The 16,257-nt window shown below is 43.5% G+C and overlaps 3 protein-coding genes across 4 annotated transcripts in view; all 3 read right to left on the minus strand.

The window, feature by feature from the left end:
• Positions 1 to 7: 7 nt before the first annotated feature.
• prodh2 (proline dehydrogenase 2) lies at positions 8 to 4,434 on the minus strand (the record flags this gene model as incomplete). Its single annotated transcript, XM_008302517.1, has 8 exons — positions 4,207 to 4,434; positions 3,679 to 3,869; positions 1,956 to 2,082; positions 996 to 1,067; positions 808 to 888; positions 525 to 668; positions 238 to 403; positions 8 to 25 (listed from the first exon to the last, which is right to left on the minus strand). Coding segments are annotated over exons 1-8 (1,027 nt in total), but the record flags the coding sequence as incomplete, so codon positions are not given.
• A 2,370-nt stretch (positions 4,435 to 6,804) lies between these two features.
• tbx6 (T-box transcription factor 6) lies at positions 6,805 to 12,633 on the minus strand. Its single transcript, XM_008302503.1, has 8 exons — positions 11,752 to 12,633; positions 11,016 to 11,229; positions 10,400 to 10,667; positions 10,160 to 10,303; positions 9,939 to 10,009; positions 9,796 to 9,854; positions 9,428 to 9,707; positions 6,805 to 8,179 (listed from the first exon to the last, which is right to left on the minus strand). The coding sequence occupies exons 1-8, from the start codon at positions 11,819 to 11,821 to the stop codon at positions 6,997 to 6,999; spliced, it is 2,289 nt and encodes a 762-aa protein (XP_008300725.1). The 5' UTR covers positions 11,822 to 12,633; the 3' UTR covers positions 6,805 to 6,996.
• Positions 12,634 to 15,046: 2,413 nt separating this feature from the next.
• nif3l1 (NIF3 NGG1 interacting factor 3-like 1 (S. cerevisiae)) overlaps positions 15,047 to 16,257 on the minus strand; it is a 6,631-nt gene continuing 5,420 nt past the window's right edge. For both annotated transcript variants that reach the window (XM_008302505.1, XM_008302504.1), the window contains exons 6-7: positions 16,111 to 16,194; positions 15,047 to 15,994 (exon numbers count right to left, since the gene is read on the minus strand). In XM_008302505.1, coding sequence (XP_008300727.1) covers positions 15,810 to 15,994; positions 16,111 to 16,194 — 269 coding nt within the window. In that variant the 3' untranslated portion in view covers positions 15,047 to 15,809. The remainder of the gene's footprint in view (positions 15,995 to 16,110; positions 16,195 to 16,257) is intronic.

A 16,257-nucleotide genomic window follows, 5' to 3' on the forward strand; every position in this document is an offset into this window, starting at 1 on the left:
TGTATTTTAAGGCAGTTGTTATGGCATGTGTGATATTTTTAGGTTTATTAATGTTAATTTTTTAAATTAAATTGCAGTAAGCAAATAACTAAATGATTAAAAACAGCCGTATGCTGCATTTGTGGTACAAACACAACCTGTTTCTTACCAGGTTTTTTCACATATATTTTTTCTGGCAGTGAGAGTGCCAGATTTTCACAGCTTTTTTTATACGATCTGTTTTACAGTGTACATACCTGTCATTGGTGTTGCTCCAGGACTTATGGATGGGATCCAAGCGACCTTCTTTCTCTGCAAGCTTCCTTTCCTTGTCCATGTAGGCTCCTCGTACCAGCTTGACGCCCAGACAGAAACCTTCGTTTTTGGACAGACTCAGAGCGTCTAACAGGAGAGACCTGGACTCCTGAAGGACAAACACGCACACAGAGGAACGTATCTGATCATGTTCTTGGTGCAAATAACAGAAAGTGTTATGATATTTGTTTTTTAAAAAAAAAATAAGAAAGAGAAATACAGATGATTGCCTTCAGGTAACATTGATAGGTGTTCCAAATCCAGGCGCCATCTTTGTTAAACTTCTTCATCATCGCCATGGTGACAAGAGAGAGGGCGGGGTTCATGTAGGTGTACTCTGCATCCACCAGCACTCTGACTTTGTTCACGCTGGCCTGAAGAACAAACGATCTTTGTGAGACTGATCATTAATTAAAATGAACTACAGTGAACTCCGTCAATGATTCAGAGTTTAGGATACAAAGTCGACGCTCTCATGCAACACAGGTGTCCAGTCGTCCTTCACGTCTGTACCTCTGATATTTTGTTGAATCTCTTCAGGCTACACAGGAAGTGAGCGGCTTCCTTCTCATCTAAACCAGGGAAGGAGACCGTCTGGAAGAGAAAGTTTGAGTGAAAATGATCATTTAACATCAGAATCACCCTCATCAGAAGCAAAAACACAACAAATAGGAACATATGTTGGTGGACCGTGGACTCACCTCTCCATCCATCGCTCTGACAAGGAGATCCAGATCGTACGGTTGTTGTGCGATGAGGGTTGTAAGTTTCACCTTCAACACGAGAACAAGAATTTTGTTCTTGAGTAAAATGAACAGTATATTTGAATTGCATCAAAATACATTCAAACTACCTAAAGTGAAAGCGCTCATTAGGCAGGATGACTTATTTCAGAACAACGCTTCATATCATTGGTTTATAATTACTGAAGTATTCGTCATTTTATTGTTACTGATGATGAAGGTGGAACTGATTTCAATAGTTTGTACATTTTTGGCCTGTGCATCAATTAAGTTCCATCTCAATCATTCCAACAATAAAACTCCATCATTTATTTGTTGATTATAGTTAGTTTTATTAACCTGAACATGCAAAGTAACCAGTAATTAAAGTTAGCAAATAAATTGTAGTGGACTGGCAGTATAAAGTAGCATGAAATGGAAAAACAAACTCAGCACAAGCACCCTGAGTATTATCTTTACACCAGCGATGAGCTATTATTTATGGAGTCAACTTCAGATCAGAAGAGAGCTCTGGGAAATGAGCTGGGTTTTGGGGAAAGAAGGTTCAAAAACAACCAGGACCAGCTGTGGACACATCAAACACTAAAATGTGTCTCTTATCTTTTTTTTTCCCACCGACTTAATCATTAAAATGCTGACAGACTGGAAAGCGGGTCAGCTTCTTCTATGACCTCTGACTCCTGGAAACTGCATAAATGTTTGTCCTCATGACCCAAATGCTCAAATAACTGATAAAATATTCAAGTAAATGTCACTGAAGTTTCCCACAAAATCAGATGATAAAGGTCCAGGAAAGATTTTAAGAATGTTAATCAAAATCTAATTTAAATATGTCGGAGGGAGTTCAGCTCAAAATGGTCTGGAAGGTATAATTTCCTACAAGCATTGTGAGCGTAGTCTCTGAGGTGGAGGCCTTACACACAGCTCCGGGCTGAGCAGGGCGGTGATCTTCAGCTGCATCATCGGGTCTTTGCACCAGGCGTTGCTGTGGGACATCCGCACACATTCCAACATGGCCTCCATGTTGTCGTCGTATCTTTTCTCCCTGGAGGCGACAAACAGAAACATGAGACGGACACGGACTCCACGCTTTAACATGCACCCAAGTGTGAATCAGCAGCGTAGAGATGTTTGGAGTTCAAACAAATCAGAAATGTGCGAGATGCTGATTTGGGAGGAGTGAGAATGAGATCAAACAAAGTGTAATGCAGAATGCTGTGCAGCTTCGGGGGTGACGAGAACAAAAAGAAAATCTCTGAAAATGATAAAAACATTACTTAAAAATTCCACCAAGACGTGACCAGACCTGGCGACCACACAAGTAAGAATCACATGCACCACATTCACAGACTCTCATTGTGTATTGGATTCCTTTTGATCAAATTTACATCCCAATACATCCATCCATCCATTATCTATACACCGCTTAATCCTCACTAGGGTCATGAGGGGCTGGAGTCTATCCCAGCTGACTCAGGGTGAAGGCAGGGGACACTCTGGACAGGTCACCAGTCTATCACAGGGCTACACTTAGAGACAGACAACCAAGCACACTCACATTCACACCTACGGACAATTTAGAATCACCAATTAACCTCAACATGTTTTTGGACTGTGTGGGAGGAAGCTGGAGAACCCGGAGAGAACCCACACTGCACGGGGAGAACATGCAAACTCCATGCAGAAAGATCCTGGGTGTCCTCACCGGGACGCAAACCAGGGCAACGGTGCTGACCACTTTTCCACCTTGTAGCCTGCATCCCAATACATGCAGTTCTTTAAATCCCACATCGTAAACAACTCACAGAAAATCTAATATAGAACATCTTGGTTCACACAGGTTCACCTGAGCCTTCACTAAAAACCCAATGCAGAATCTTTTTCTGCTGGAGGTGAGCTGCTGCACCACAGAAAACCAGCCCGAGGCATAAAACCCATACGTGTTTATTTTGGACTCAGCCTGTGTAGCGAGGTGACGTTCAGGTTTTCGTCTCCAGATAGATTCTCAAAGGAGCTGCACGGACAAATGTGTATCTTATCCTGTGTTTATGTTTTTTTTTTTTTCGAAGGAATATGGAAGATGCTCATAAATCCCAGGAGGGTGTGTGTTCCCACCTTAATGTGAGCCGAGCTGGTATGACTGCCCTGAAGAGGAGCATGCTGAAGGAAAAAGTGCACCCCGTATCAGATTAGGATTTCCACTTAAATGTGAGAGGCTTTCTGTTTTGTCAGGTTTTCTGAAGTCTCTATTTGTTTGCTCATTTACCTGTTTAGCTGTGTCCTTGAATACTTTTAGTTTTTTTACTTTTTATCTAGAATGTCATGTTTGTAACTTGCAGCATTAAACAGCTGCACTTATATTTCTACCTTTGTGGTATTCGAAGTGCTTTTTCTCATTCACCCATTCACACACAGAGCTGCCATGCAAGGTGCTGCCTGCCATTGGGAGCAACTTCGGGTTCAGTGTCTTGCCCTTCGACTGTGGAGTGGTGGAGGATCGAATCGCCAACCTTGCGATTAGAGAACAACCGCTCCACCACCTGAGCCACAGCCGCCCATTACAGCATGATAACAGAGTGGGAGATGGCTAAAACTGATCCACATGTTAACAGCATTTGGTTAAAGTGTACATGAGTCGTACCCGGTGCTCTCCCCCAGATCCTCCTCTATGGGAACAGCCAACATGGGCCTCAGTCCCAGCGAGCTCATCTTCTCCATGGACTGAGAGATCTCGCTCTCATTCTCTCCGGCCACAAACTGGGCGTAGACGGTGGGTCGCAGCAGCAGGGAAAACCCCCTCCTGCCCAGGAGGGTACGAGCCACCGACATCAGCTGAGGAGGAAGAAGAAGAAGAAGAAGGAGGAGACGTGATGGAGAGGAGGGCAGAGGCTGTGACCTACTTTCCTGCCTTATTTTGTACATGTAGTCATTTGTACAGTCACACTGTTGCATCACAGCAGCAACGATCAGAATAATCATCCAGACATGACATGTGGTTAATTAGTGGTTTTAACCACCCACAACAAAAACAACACAACCTAGACAGCGTTCCCATTAAAGGAGTGGCACAGACTCACCAGGACTCTCTTTCTGACTCTTTTCCATTCACAGTACTATTCATCAAACTTCCCTCAGTATTATAATCTTTAGACAAACTACAAACTCTGACCTTTCCACAGTTGTTAACCAGCACGGGGAAGGAACAGAGTCTGAAGACGCCCAGAGCCCGGAGCAGCTCCCCCAGACTCTTCACCCTGAAGGCGCTGGGATCCTCGAAGGCCAGAGTGGCTGTCAGGAGCTCAGGCTGCTTGATGGCTGCAGTCCTGGAGGCTGCGGTACCCAGAAGCCTCAGCGACAAGAGGTGAGGGAGCGACGGACGCAAATGAGAGCACAACATCACCCCGACAGACGTGGATCTGTTCATGTGTTACGGCCTCAGCTTGTACAAGGCGTCTGAGTGCTGAAGTGTTTGTGTAAATCTTCCTCTTTTATGATTTTGACGTGTGTCTGCTGAGAGTTAGCTGTAACAGGTGGTTCAGTCTGAGAGGTTCACTCAGGAGAAGAATCCTGCTCTCATGTCAGAACCTACAGGAGGAGGATAAAGACGTGTCTGTACATCGTAGCAGGAATAATCACAACACCAGTAAACAACAGAATCAAAAGCTCCTACAGAGCAGGCAGCAGCATCGAGTCGACTTCTGATCATCTCTGTTAATCCAAAGTCACAAAAAAGTGTAACATTTAAAAGAAGGATGTAATTAAGATAAAACCCTTACCCTTCGTCCTTCACAGCCCTCAGAGGAGTGTGAACAAGTGCAATTTGAGGGTTCGAGTATGAACCAGTGAAATTCATCACATTTCGCTTCCCACTGGTTAATGAGTGACTCTTCTGCATTGAGTAAACAGCACGTCGACCCTTGGCATCAACCCGCAAACATTCTCATATGAACTATTTGCCTAAATTGGCTGTAAAATGCATAAAACATAAAGAGCAGAATGCAACTCCCTGCATTTACAATTTTGCATACAATGGTATTTGTACATTTTTTATTTGTGATCCATTAGGAACATTGTAGGGTGACACATGTTTAGGTTATTACCATAATGAATGGCTGTAAAAAAAAACACAAAACTGCCAAATTATGTTCTTTCTTTCTTTCTTTCTTTCTTTCTTTCTTTCTTTCTTTCTTTTCATATTTATTCATTTATTTGTAAACAGATAAATAATATAAAATCTGATGTTTTTTTGTAGCCAAAAACAAGAACAACTTTTTTTTAAATTAATGGAACAAAAAGTTTTGTTTGTTTGCTTTTTCTCTCTTTTCTATTTATTTATTTATTTATTTAACAGTTCACAAAGTATTGTTTGATTTATACAGCGAATAGTAATATTATAAAACTTGAACATAACTTACATTTGGTTAAAAATATTTTTCCCCTTAGTTTTAAAACTATATTAATTAGACTACAAATTCTCATACATTACTGTCAATAAATGCATCTTCATAAAGCATAAAAATATCATTTGGCTGATTGTTTATCTTTAATTATTTAAGGTAATAAGTGATATATGTGTTTATTAAATGTTAAACAGATTTCCCAAATCTGGATCCTAAAAATGAAACACACATTGTTATTTATGGTATACGTCTGCAATTTACAGTTGTGTTTATACACTTTAGTAGAATTAATGTGGTAATTTACAAATAAATATAGTTAATATTGATTACAGTGGTAACGTTATATAAATACAGTATATTATTGGAAAGTGTGTTCACAGTTTTAAACAGTTAACCTCATATTCTACTGTAGAGAACTGTGATCAACAATACAGTACGTAACCATTTAAGTAAATTTCAATAGTAACGCTGTAAAAATGCAGTAAAACACTGACAACCACAGAATTTGCTGTAATTTTACAGGAAATCTAGTTGTGACCCAGAGAGAACAGTGGAAGCATGAACAAATCTCCAGAGGGCTCAGTTATTAAACAGATTTTCCACACAACAAAAAGCGAAGCAAAGCAGCCCGGAGAGAAATGATTAACTGCTGCCATCCTTCTCATACGTCTCTGACCCGACAAGTTGAAAATCTACTCCAGTCTGCTTAGCTGGCATAGATAACAAACCAAGCATGAGCTGCTCACAAAATGATTGATGCTGCAATTTTTTACACTGCAGGTCAGAACCTCGACTCTGAGCTTCTCATCCTGTTCATAAACTGGCCCAACACTTCTGAGTGTTAAGCACATTTAAATGGGATCATTCAGGAGTTAAAGTGACAGTTTTCCTGTTTATTCAGGAGTAAATTTCTACAGTCCCACCTCCTGACATGCTCTGTTTCTGCTCTCTGTTCAGGACAACAATACGACACATCGGCCAAGCTTCAGTGTGCTGCTCTGGTTGGTACTTTTTCATAAGCGTATGAGTCTTTGTGTGCAGTCAGACACAACAATAGCATGTGTTTTCTCACACAGTTGCACAATAAGAGATGGAAGTCTCATGTGATAGCTTCCTTCCACAGAGTCCAAAAACATGTTGAGGTTAATTGGTGATTCTAAATTGTCCGTAGGTGTGAATGTGAGTGTGCTTGGTTGTCTGTCTCTAAGTGTAGCCCTGTGATAGACTGGTGACCTGTCCAGGGTGTCCCCTGCCTTCACCCTGAGTCAGCTGGGATAGACTCCAGCCCCCCATGAACCTAGTGAGGATTAAACGGTGTATAGATGATGGATGGATGGATGGATGGATGGAGAACCGAATCACAAAAGCCTGGAAAGGAAACTTTTTATTTTTCACACTGGAATGAATATTTGAAAATCTTTACCAAGTATATACAAATCAGTATCAAATCCATCAATCCCATCAGCAGAATTGTTGAGAAAACACACACACAGAAGACTACACTACTACTTCGAACTAATTGCTAATTTTCCTAAAAGCGCTGTCAGCATGACTGTATTTCAAAACACTGCTCTGGTGCCCATATCCAGGTAGGACCCCTGTGGGTGGGGGTGGCCGTGCTGGTGCTGTCTGTACAGATGCCTGAAGGGGATGGAGAGGGAGGGGTGGGGGTCCTGACACAGCCGCAGAGGGTAGGAGGGGAAGGCCGGGTAGAGGGCTGGAGGAGGGGTGGAGGAGGGGAGGGAGGGGTCCAGCTGAGGGAGGAGAGACGGGTGGTGCAGCACCATCTCCGGCCTGTAGGGGAGAGCAGGGTTGAACTGAGGGATGGCTCCTAATTCAACCGGTGGGTACGAGGAGGAGGAGGCGGAGGAGGAAGAGGAGGGGTTCTGAGGAAGAGTTCCAGCCGACTGCTGGAAAGAAGACGCCAAGCAAGAGGAGGCCTGGAAAGGAGGGTGAGGAAGGGAGGAGGATGGGTGAGAGAAAGAGGAGGTGGGGAAGGCGGCGGCGGCGAGGGAGGGAGGTTGAGCTTGGTGGGTCAGATTTGGGAGGTGCAGAGCGGGACTTGGAGAGACATTTGGAAATGAGAGGTTCTGCATGTGTGGAGGGACGGACGGGAAGGCGAAAGACGTGGAGGCGCCGTGAGCTGGTAGAGAGCACGGCGGAGTCGGAGCTGCTGGTTGGTTTTGAGGAGGATGAGCAGGATTTGTCGGCGGGACGTTTGGGTAGATGAACGCCACAGTGCTCTGATCACTGGGCGAGTTGTTTCCACCCGGCTCCCCCTGCAGCGGCTGGTTCGGCTGGCTGAGCAGAGAATGAGCCGGGACTTGAAGACCCGACTGGCAGGCGGAAGACGGGGCGCTGAAGGGGGCGTCGGGTTGGACGTGGGGGCTGATGGTCTCTGGGATGGTGTGGTAGGTGTTGGAGGAAGGGGAGGAGGACGACGGAAGGAGTGGCTGAGGGGAGGAGGAGTTGGAAGGAGGCGGGGTCGGGAAGGTGAAGGAGGTCTGCTGCAGCGAGGGGGTGGTGGCGGCGACGGAGAGGGCGGGGGAGGAGGAGAGGAGGGAGGGGTAGTCGATGGGGGGGATGGAGGGCCGGGGGTCGGAGGCGTCCGAGGAGGCGGGGACGGGGAGGGAGGAGAAGGAGGAGGACGGCTGAGGAAGAGGAGCTGGAGGGAAGGAGGAGGAGCTGGGTGGAGCAGCAGGGAAGCCGGAGGTGAACGTCGGCTCTGCCATCGTGTCTGATCTGTGGAGGAGAGAAGAAACAGATCAGAGCTCTGGTGAGGTTCTAATGCTGAAACAGTCGGTCTGTATCCAGCCACCAGCAGCCCTTTTATGGAGTTCCTTCCTCTGAGCTTCCAAAGCTTCACAGCAAGTTATTACATTCACCGCCCTGCTCGCTAAGAGGCTTATTCTCCATAAAAGGACACATCCGTCCCTCCCGACTCATAAATGCGTCTATGAAAAGCTGCAGCGCATTAGACAGAGGTTTCCTAAAGACCTTCCATGAAAGCTCTTTAGAATGAACTGACACCCTGAGTTTTATTGAGGAACGCCACAAAAAACCCTCATTTATACAGTTTTACATCATAATATCTTTCTTACATAATCTGAATTTGATGTTTCCTCTTTCTTTTTTTCATTAATTTTGTCATCATTTCATTATTTATTTACTTAAATTTACAGACTGACCTCCAACAGGTAATGAGATCTGGAACTAGTGAGTGGAGCTACTTACGGTTTCGTGTAAATCTCATTAGTCTTTCTGTTTCGTTGATGGCCGTTTACTTTTGTGGATTCCACCAACTTGTAATGACATTTTGTACTTCTAACCTGGTATTTTCATTTTGGCAAAAGTGTGAAAAAAAAAAAAAAGGTTCACTACTTTGTTAGTATTGTGTTTCTAATGTCAGGACGTCCACAATTAATCAACATTTTCTGTTTTACAGAGTAAGAAAAATGAAAGAACAGTGAGTCTAATGATAAGATCGTGTCTAACATGTCCCATAAAGCACATATTTAGTTGGAAAAAATGTAATTTCAGATTGACTTTCCCTCGAATCAAGTTGCAGAACTGTTCTAACATGAGTTCTTCATCACAATGGTGACTTTTTTTTAGTTTTTAAGGTGCTCGAAGGTATAATTTAACCACCTTTGGTCAGAAGCAGGCCTGTTGTTTCCAGTCTTTATGCTAAGCTAAGCTGATAATCTCCTGGCTATAGTTTAATATGAAGCGTGTACACAACATCAATCGTCTCTACTCCACTGTGAGCAAGAAAGCTCACATCATTTACCAAAAACTATTCAAGAATATTGTAATAAACACTGAAATAAAGTGTTTAATTGACACAAATAATGGATAAATTGGACTGAATGTAACAGGAAACATGACTGTTTTTATGATGCCTGTGAAAGTGGATGCATGAGTGAGAAGATGATGATGATCTATATTTAACTCGAGCATTAAACTCAGATAAGCAGCGAGCACGCCTACCTTTCAATCATATTGTTTGCCACTTCGCTCCCCGCTGTGTCCTGCATCCCGCCGGCCATCGTGATGCTGATGTCAGTCATCTGAGATGCCATGAACGCCTGGCCGAGGTCCAGCGGCTGCTCTGGAACCAGCGTGTCCTGATAGGAGGCCTCCTCTGGCCTGAACCCACACGACGGGTCGGAAAGTGGAGGCAGGGAGGCCAGAGCGAGGGCCTGCAGGTCTGTGTTGGTGTCTGTGGGCTGCTGCAGGAGCTCAGTCGAGTCGCAGGGATCACAGTTCACTGATAGAAGCAGAGGAGAGGAGATGTTTCAGGATGAAGCTTTTGAATCAATGATTTAAGACGGCATAAGTCTGGTCATCCCACTCACCAATATCCAAAGTCTCTGTCAAGATGGAAATTTTTCGTTTCTGTCTTGCATCTCTTTGTCTGCAAGCAAAAATAAAAGGAGTTTAGATTCTCCCTAATATGTCATCGACAATCTTGAGTGTGTATCTCTGTGCTTCTTCTTACTTCTTGCTGTTCATGCCGTCCTCTCGGAAGCCTTTAGCGAAGGGGTTGGAGTTGATCTTCAGCTCCGTGATCTGAAAATAACAGAAAACACTTTTAAAAGTTGATTTACCATCTTTCCACTTCTGACATCGGCTCTTGTTTCCTTAATTTTGCATGTCTTACATATAGAAGCTGGTATTGCACAAAGAAACTACTAAAGATGTAAACACATGTTACGATACCTTGTTGTTCTGGTAGGCAGTGACAGTGATGAACTGGGTCTCAGGGAAAACGAAGGAGTGCTGCCCTCCCCCCCACCTTAACACATCTCTGGCTTCGATCACATGAAGTCTGGGCTGGTAGCGGTGCAGCGAGTGTAGGATGATCTGGAGAAAAAAAAAGGAAAGTGTTTACTCAAGGTGCACCATAAAAGCAAAGGACTTCACTGAAGCCTATTTGTTGTATCAGCCTGCAGCGCTCACATGTCCCTGTGCGTCCAGCGTGTTGTTGGTGAGCTTGGCGTAGTGGAAGGAGATGGTGCGGCTCTGCCAGTGTGCACCTGTGGCAGGTGAGTCCGGGTGGATGAACACGCGGTCCGGCAGCCTCGCCTCGGCCCCGCCAACAGCCTGCCAGCTGCCGCCTTGGAAACGATAGCGCGAGTTGTCGACCGGAACGATGTCCAGGAGGAGGATGTAGCGCAGGGACGGATTCAGGCCTGACAGCTTCAACCTCAAGCCCGGAAACATCCGTCTAGGAGAAAGAGGACAGTGGAGGAAGTTAAGAATGACATCGCTGGGTCTGTCTATTGTCTTATTACCTAAACTTATTGTTTGTCACAAGTACTCGATTACTAGATCAGGAAAGGAAACATGTTAGGACAGTGGAAAGTTAAGGAAGCGAAACATGAACAAAAAGAAGACGAGACTGTAGACAATAAAAGAAACTGAGAGAGAAATGGTTGCTGGTAAATTATAGATTCAGAAAAATAAAACCGAGTGATGAGTTTGGTAGATTTATAAGTAACAGTAAAGACAAAAATGAATAATTAAAGGAGAGCTGAGCCAAAGGTCAGAGGTCAGCCGCCCTCGACGGCCTCACCTGCCCTTCTTTGTGATGATCATCTCTGTGCCCACTGAGCTGAACTGTTTCCACAAGGACGAGTTCTCCAGCTCCATCTTCACCTCATCTTTCTGGGTTTTGGACGTGGGCTCACTGGGGACGGGGGGAGGAGCCAGCAGCCTCGGCGGCAGAGCTGCAGCCGCCACGTCACAGGTGGGAGGAAACAGCGGCAGGTGAGCAGGAGGCTCCCGCTCTGAATCCAACGTAAAAGAAAAACATTTAGGACTGACAAAAGCAATGCAAACACATGTGCATATTGTGATGGCATACATGTGAATCTAATCAGCAGTCACTGAAGTAGTTGATGTTGAGCCACTAACTTGGAGAAGTAAGTGTACTTTGGATCCACTTTCCCTTCAAGCTTGTTCATTTCAAGGCTTTTAATGTTACCAGGTTATAATTATCTAAAATGTTTGACATTTTCTTGAGAATAAAGTGCTTAACTACAACTCTCCATCCCAGCCTTCAGTGCAGCAGTTTTCTAGGAGCTTTGCTGCTCTGAGAGCTGCACTAAATGCCCCATAATACCCCCCGTCTGCACTAAATGGTGCTTATTAGCTTCTTTCAGAGATGTTGTTCGTTTTAGGAGAACCTGAAGGGCAAGAGTTAAAAGGCTAATGATTTATGAAAGAGCATCATTAAATTCATGACTGAGCATTAAGGATATTTGAAATCACACATCTCCATGCATGTCCAGTTTCTTTCTTTTTCTCACCTCTGTAAAAACAGTCTCCGATCCTTTGGGGCCCCAGAGCCAAACTGGGAAACATCTCCACGCTCAGCATTCTCCGGCTCAGTGTTCGTTCCTTCACTCGTCCTCTTCACCTGCCCCACAGGAGCATTTCACTCCTCAGCTCCTTCTAAGATCCTCGTCCAGGTATTCCTATGTGGCTGCTCTGGTGATCTCCTCTTAGAGTTTTCTCTTGTTCTCTGGCTTCTGTCTCTGAGTTCCTGTCTGTCTGCTGTCCTTTTACAATAACAGCCCTCAGCGCCGGGCTGCTCTGTTAAATAGGTGTGTGGATCTTCACACATTCGGGCCAAATGGTCCCATCTTCACTCAGCTTCATCTACCTCCCTGTCCCCTCAGCTCCCCTTCTGTCCCTGCTCCACAAACACAAACAACACTGGTTCTGCTGCAGGTGACTGGAAAAATCTGGGTTTACCTCAAAGTCTGCAAAGAACGTTTATGTGATCTGTGTTATTTTACATCAACAGAGGCCGAATATATAACTTTACTGGTACTTAGACCTACACATGCTTTACTTGAATCTTTTTATTCTCTTCCACAACATTTCTGCAGCACATATGATGCTTTAAACTTCCCCCCACTCTTATTTTACAGCTTTACTTACTGGATGCTTTGCAGACGAGCATTTTACACACAATTCTGTAGCTAAACTACCCAAACTATATGCAAAGTGCTGAAAATTTGCTCCATCTCAACCAGCAACAACCTAAAACGCTGTTCACACATTCATGCATCAGCAATTAAATGCACAACTTTTACTTTTGGCACTTTTCCTTTGTAATTATTTGCTAAAATGAAGAATGTGTAGACTTAACCCACCCCTTCATGTCTTGAAGACCAGCCTCTACTCAACCAGTTTCACATGCTTATCTTTAACTGAAGTCACTGTCATTGCATTCAGTGTGTGCAGGAAGTAAAGCTGCATTTTTAAAACTTATTTCCCTAATTGTCTGTGATTAGTTTAATAATGGAAAAATGTCGTAGGAAATGCGGCGCCTCTCATACGTGCGTAGAGAGCTGGTCGTTTACAGGGAGGCCCCCCGTGGCTGTTTGATGACAAGTTTCTTCCTCTCAGCAGAGTCCCTGTTAGGTTTTCTCAGCAGGGAGTCAAACCCTCAGCGTAGGTGGAAGAAGAGGAGGAAGACAGTTTGGCCAACAGCTGCAATTTGGTCGCTACACAAACAAGAGTTTCTTTTTTTTGTTATATGTAGGTTTGAATTCAGGTATGAGCTCATTATTATAACTGAATCTGAGCAACTGTTTCCCTGAATGCTGGAAATGTTCAGATGAATTGATTCTCAATCAATTCTGACGTCTTGTGATGAACATTTGGTGAGCAGATGAGTAAATGTAGCACCACAGTGTGATTATACTCATTTAGCAGGTGTAGAGCAATAAATCATGTTCTACTTGTAATGGAAAGAAAGAACAGCTACTTTTCTGCCGGCGAGTGATTACGGTGACATCTTGTATTTTTACGCAGCATCTTCCTTTTTGATTTCATTGTAAAAGGATTCAAGTTCTAAGTGTAATTTTTCCAACAATTTCATGTTATTTTACAGATTTTGTGAAATTACTGATAATATCTGGTTAAAGAAAGAAGCAAAATTTTAAATGTTAACCCCAAAAAACAGGCTAAAAAAACTGTAACAACAAAAATATGTTTTTTTTGCAAATAGCAATTTGTTCTTTTATGTTTGACCATAAATTACAGCATTTTTACTGTATTTAAATCGGCAAAAAATGTCATTATTTTGCAGATATTTGTAAAGTATAAGTATCTTAATGATTAAAAAATATATTTAAAAAATTTGGTTATTTTACAGATTTTTCATTTTTGTTAAATTAAAGGTAATATCTAGCAAACTTACACCTAGACAGGATTCATGTACATGTTAATGTAAAATAGAAAATAATCAAATACAGGCCCAAACTGTGCCTAATCAGAAGACCGCATCCAAAATTCTGTTGTTATACTAATTTGTTGTTTTAGAAAGTGAGCATAAAATTACAGTTTTAGTTTATTTAAATCAGCTCAAAAATATCATTATGTCAGATTTTTCGTGTAATTTTTACTGGTTTTACTGTTTTTGTTTTTTCTTTTTTTCCATTTTTTTGTGGGATTATGCATTTTCATGTATGCAATAATCTGCAGGAAGATCTGAAATTAAACATATTTGCATCTGCATTTGCATTTTAGGGCATTTAAGAGAATGTGGGACAGGAGGCATGTGGATGTTTTTCTTCAGAGGTGTTCAAACAGCTGGTGTTTGTTTCATTGTGGATCTGTGTGTCGAATGTTGTATACGATGGGTTTTAATATGTTGTGCTACCATGGACAGGTCTGCTGTAAAAGAGAAGCAGCGATTGAAGTGAAACTACAAAAGTATTTGCAAAAGTATTCATTATAGAGACTCTACACTGAACATGTAGTGGAGGATAAAATAAGAATACTTTAGTGCAACTACCTAAAAAGAGCACTTCAGGAAATGTACTTAAATATGTTCCAGCCTAGAGATAAGAAGTGTTAAATCAGTGCAAATGTCAAGCGGTTTAGGAGAAATTACAACTATATGTACAATGTGTTACATGCAAGTGTTGAAAATGTTGTCAGCTTGGTGATAAACATCTGTCATCCTCACTTCTGTCTCTTAAGAATTTCCGTTTGCAGCGGTTTTTGCTTCCCTAGTCGCCATCAGTGTGTTTCACAGTCTGCTTTAGTTGCTTAAACTTGAATTCCTCACAGTCACAAAACATTAAACTTTACAAGAGATTGTAATATCCAAGAGCCGACAACAGTGATCTGATGTTTTCTGGAGGACTTGCCAACTGTCTGACTGCTGACTTTCATCCCTGCATGAATGTTTTTCTGCGAGCGCTCTCTTCCTGAGGCTCAGTAGGAAAAAGAAAACTCTCAAACTGGAAGAAAAAAGGGCCTGAACCTACCTGCTGGCAGACATGCCAAACATTATAAAAGAGACAGCTGGAGTCAGTTTACAGGAGTGAAGTTTACGTGTTGTTCTAGTTGTTGTTTTCCTTCTCCATCTGTGTGTGTGTGTGTGTGTGTGTGTTGTTGGGGATGAAAGCTGCTGAGGACGGAGGGGAAGTGGAGGTGTGAGCTGAGAGAAAGGTCATTACCTTGATGGGGGCGGCGAGGTGTTGGCGACGTCTCTTAATGTTTTTACGAGCTAACAGGTGTGCCACGGGCAATGCAGCCACACGACTCTGTAAAAGCCAATAATGAGGACTGTTAGCCGTTTTGTTGTTTTAACCGTTACTGGAGCGGGGGACGGCGGCGCGGGCTGTTGACAGCGCATGAAGTATTACCATCAGCCTGCTCTTTGACATGTATGTGCTAAATGGTTTGATGTCCACCTGTGTTTTCTCACAAAGGCCTAAAGGTCATCCTGTTAAGAATCCTGGTCATATTCTTATTCATCACTGAGAGTTCCGTGTTGTGATTTGCCTTTAAACTCTCACAGCTGACTCAGGTTGATGCAGTTTCCTGTATAGCGTGTTTATGATGGAAGCTTTTAATCTGATGAGGATTACCTAATTTTTCCCCCTGTACATGATGTAAACATGCCTCCTTTTAGGGGGAAATCTGCTGAATGTCTCGTCGCACCGAAGCAAACTCAAACTTGAGGTCACTGACTATCAGGATTAAGCGTGAATAGATGCGCTGCATGTACGAGCCGCATGCATTTAGATTATAGATTACATGCTTCACTTCGCCTCTCACTGCGTCTGTAGGCTGATGATGTTTCCTCATCCAACACGCCTACAGCCCATTTCGATCAGCCAGAACCCATTTTTATTAAGACCCTGCCAGAAACACACGATAAACAGCACAACATGTACCGAGGACGCGATTTCCATCATAGCGTGAGGCACAGCTTGTTCTCTCAGAAACTGTACAGTCAGCGGACGGCTTTACGTGAAGAGCTTGACACATTTGGATCGCTCAGTTTTGTCCGATCTAAACAGTGTGAAGTTATCCAACGGACTAACTGGTACAGAGGAGGTCAGACGACCTCCAGAGGGTCCCTGTCGGCCTTCGACACCATCACTGTCACAACATCGGGGAGACGCACGGCCAGCCTCTCCCTGAACACAGCCAGGAAACCTCGCTCGCTGTTGCTGTGGTCACTGAGGATGACGCTGGTTCCGTTCGCTGCAGCGTCCAGCACTTCGTGGTGGGACATCTCACCTGAAAAACAGATAGTATTCCATCTTTGGGTGCAGTAATATACGACCACTTCACTGATAACAACATGGAGTGTCTGTAATTGTTGCACATGAGAAGTAAACTGAGTTTTTAGCCACCTGTGACGTAGAGATCTGCCTTGACTCCACTCAGCACCGAGGCCCCAGAGCCAGCACACACAGCCACGGTGCTCACAGACGACTCTGAAAAATACCAGAATTGTGATTTACTGACACGTTTACATCTCAGACAATGATGTCAATGCT

The sequence above is a fragment of the Stegastes partitus genome, unplaced genomic scaffold, assembly GCF_000690725.1.
Source record: "Stegastes partitus isolate 25-593 unplaced genomic scaffold, Stegastes_partitus-1.0.2 Scaffold1826, whole genome shotgun sequence".
Classification (NCBI taxonomy): Eukaryota; Metazoa; Chordata; class Actinopteri; family Pomacentridae; genus Stegastes; species Stegastes partitus.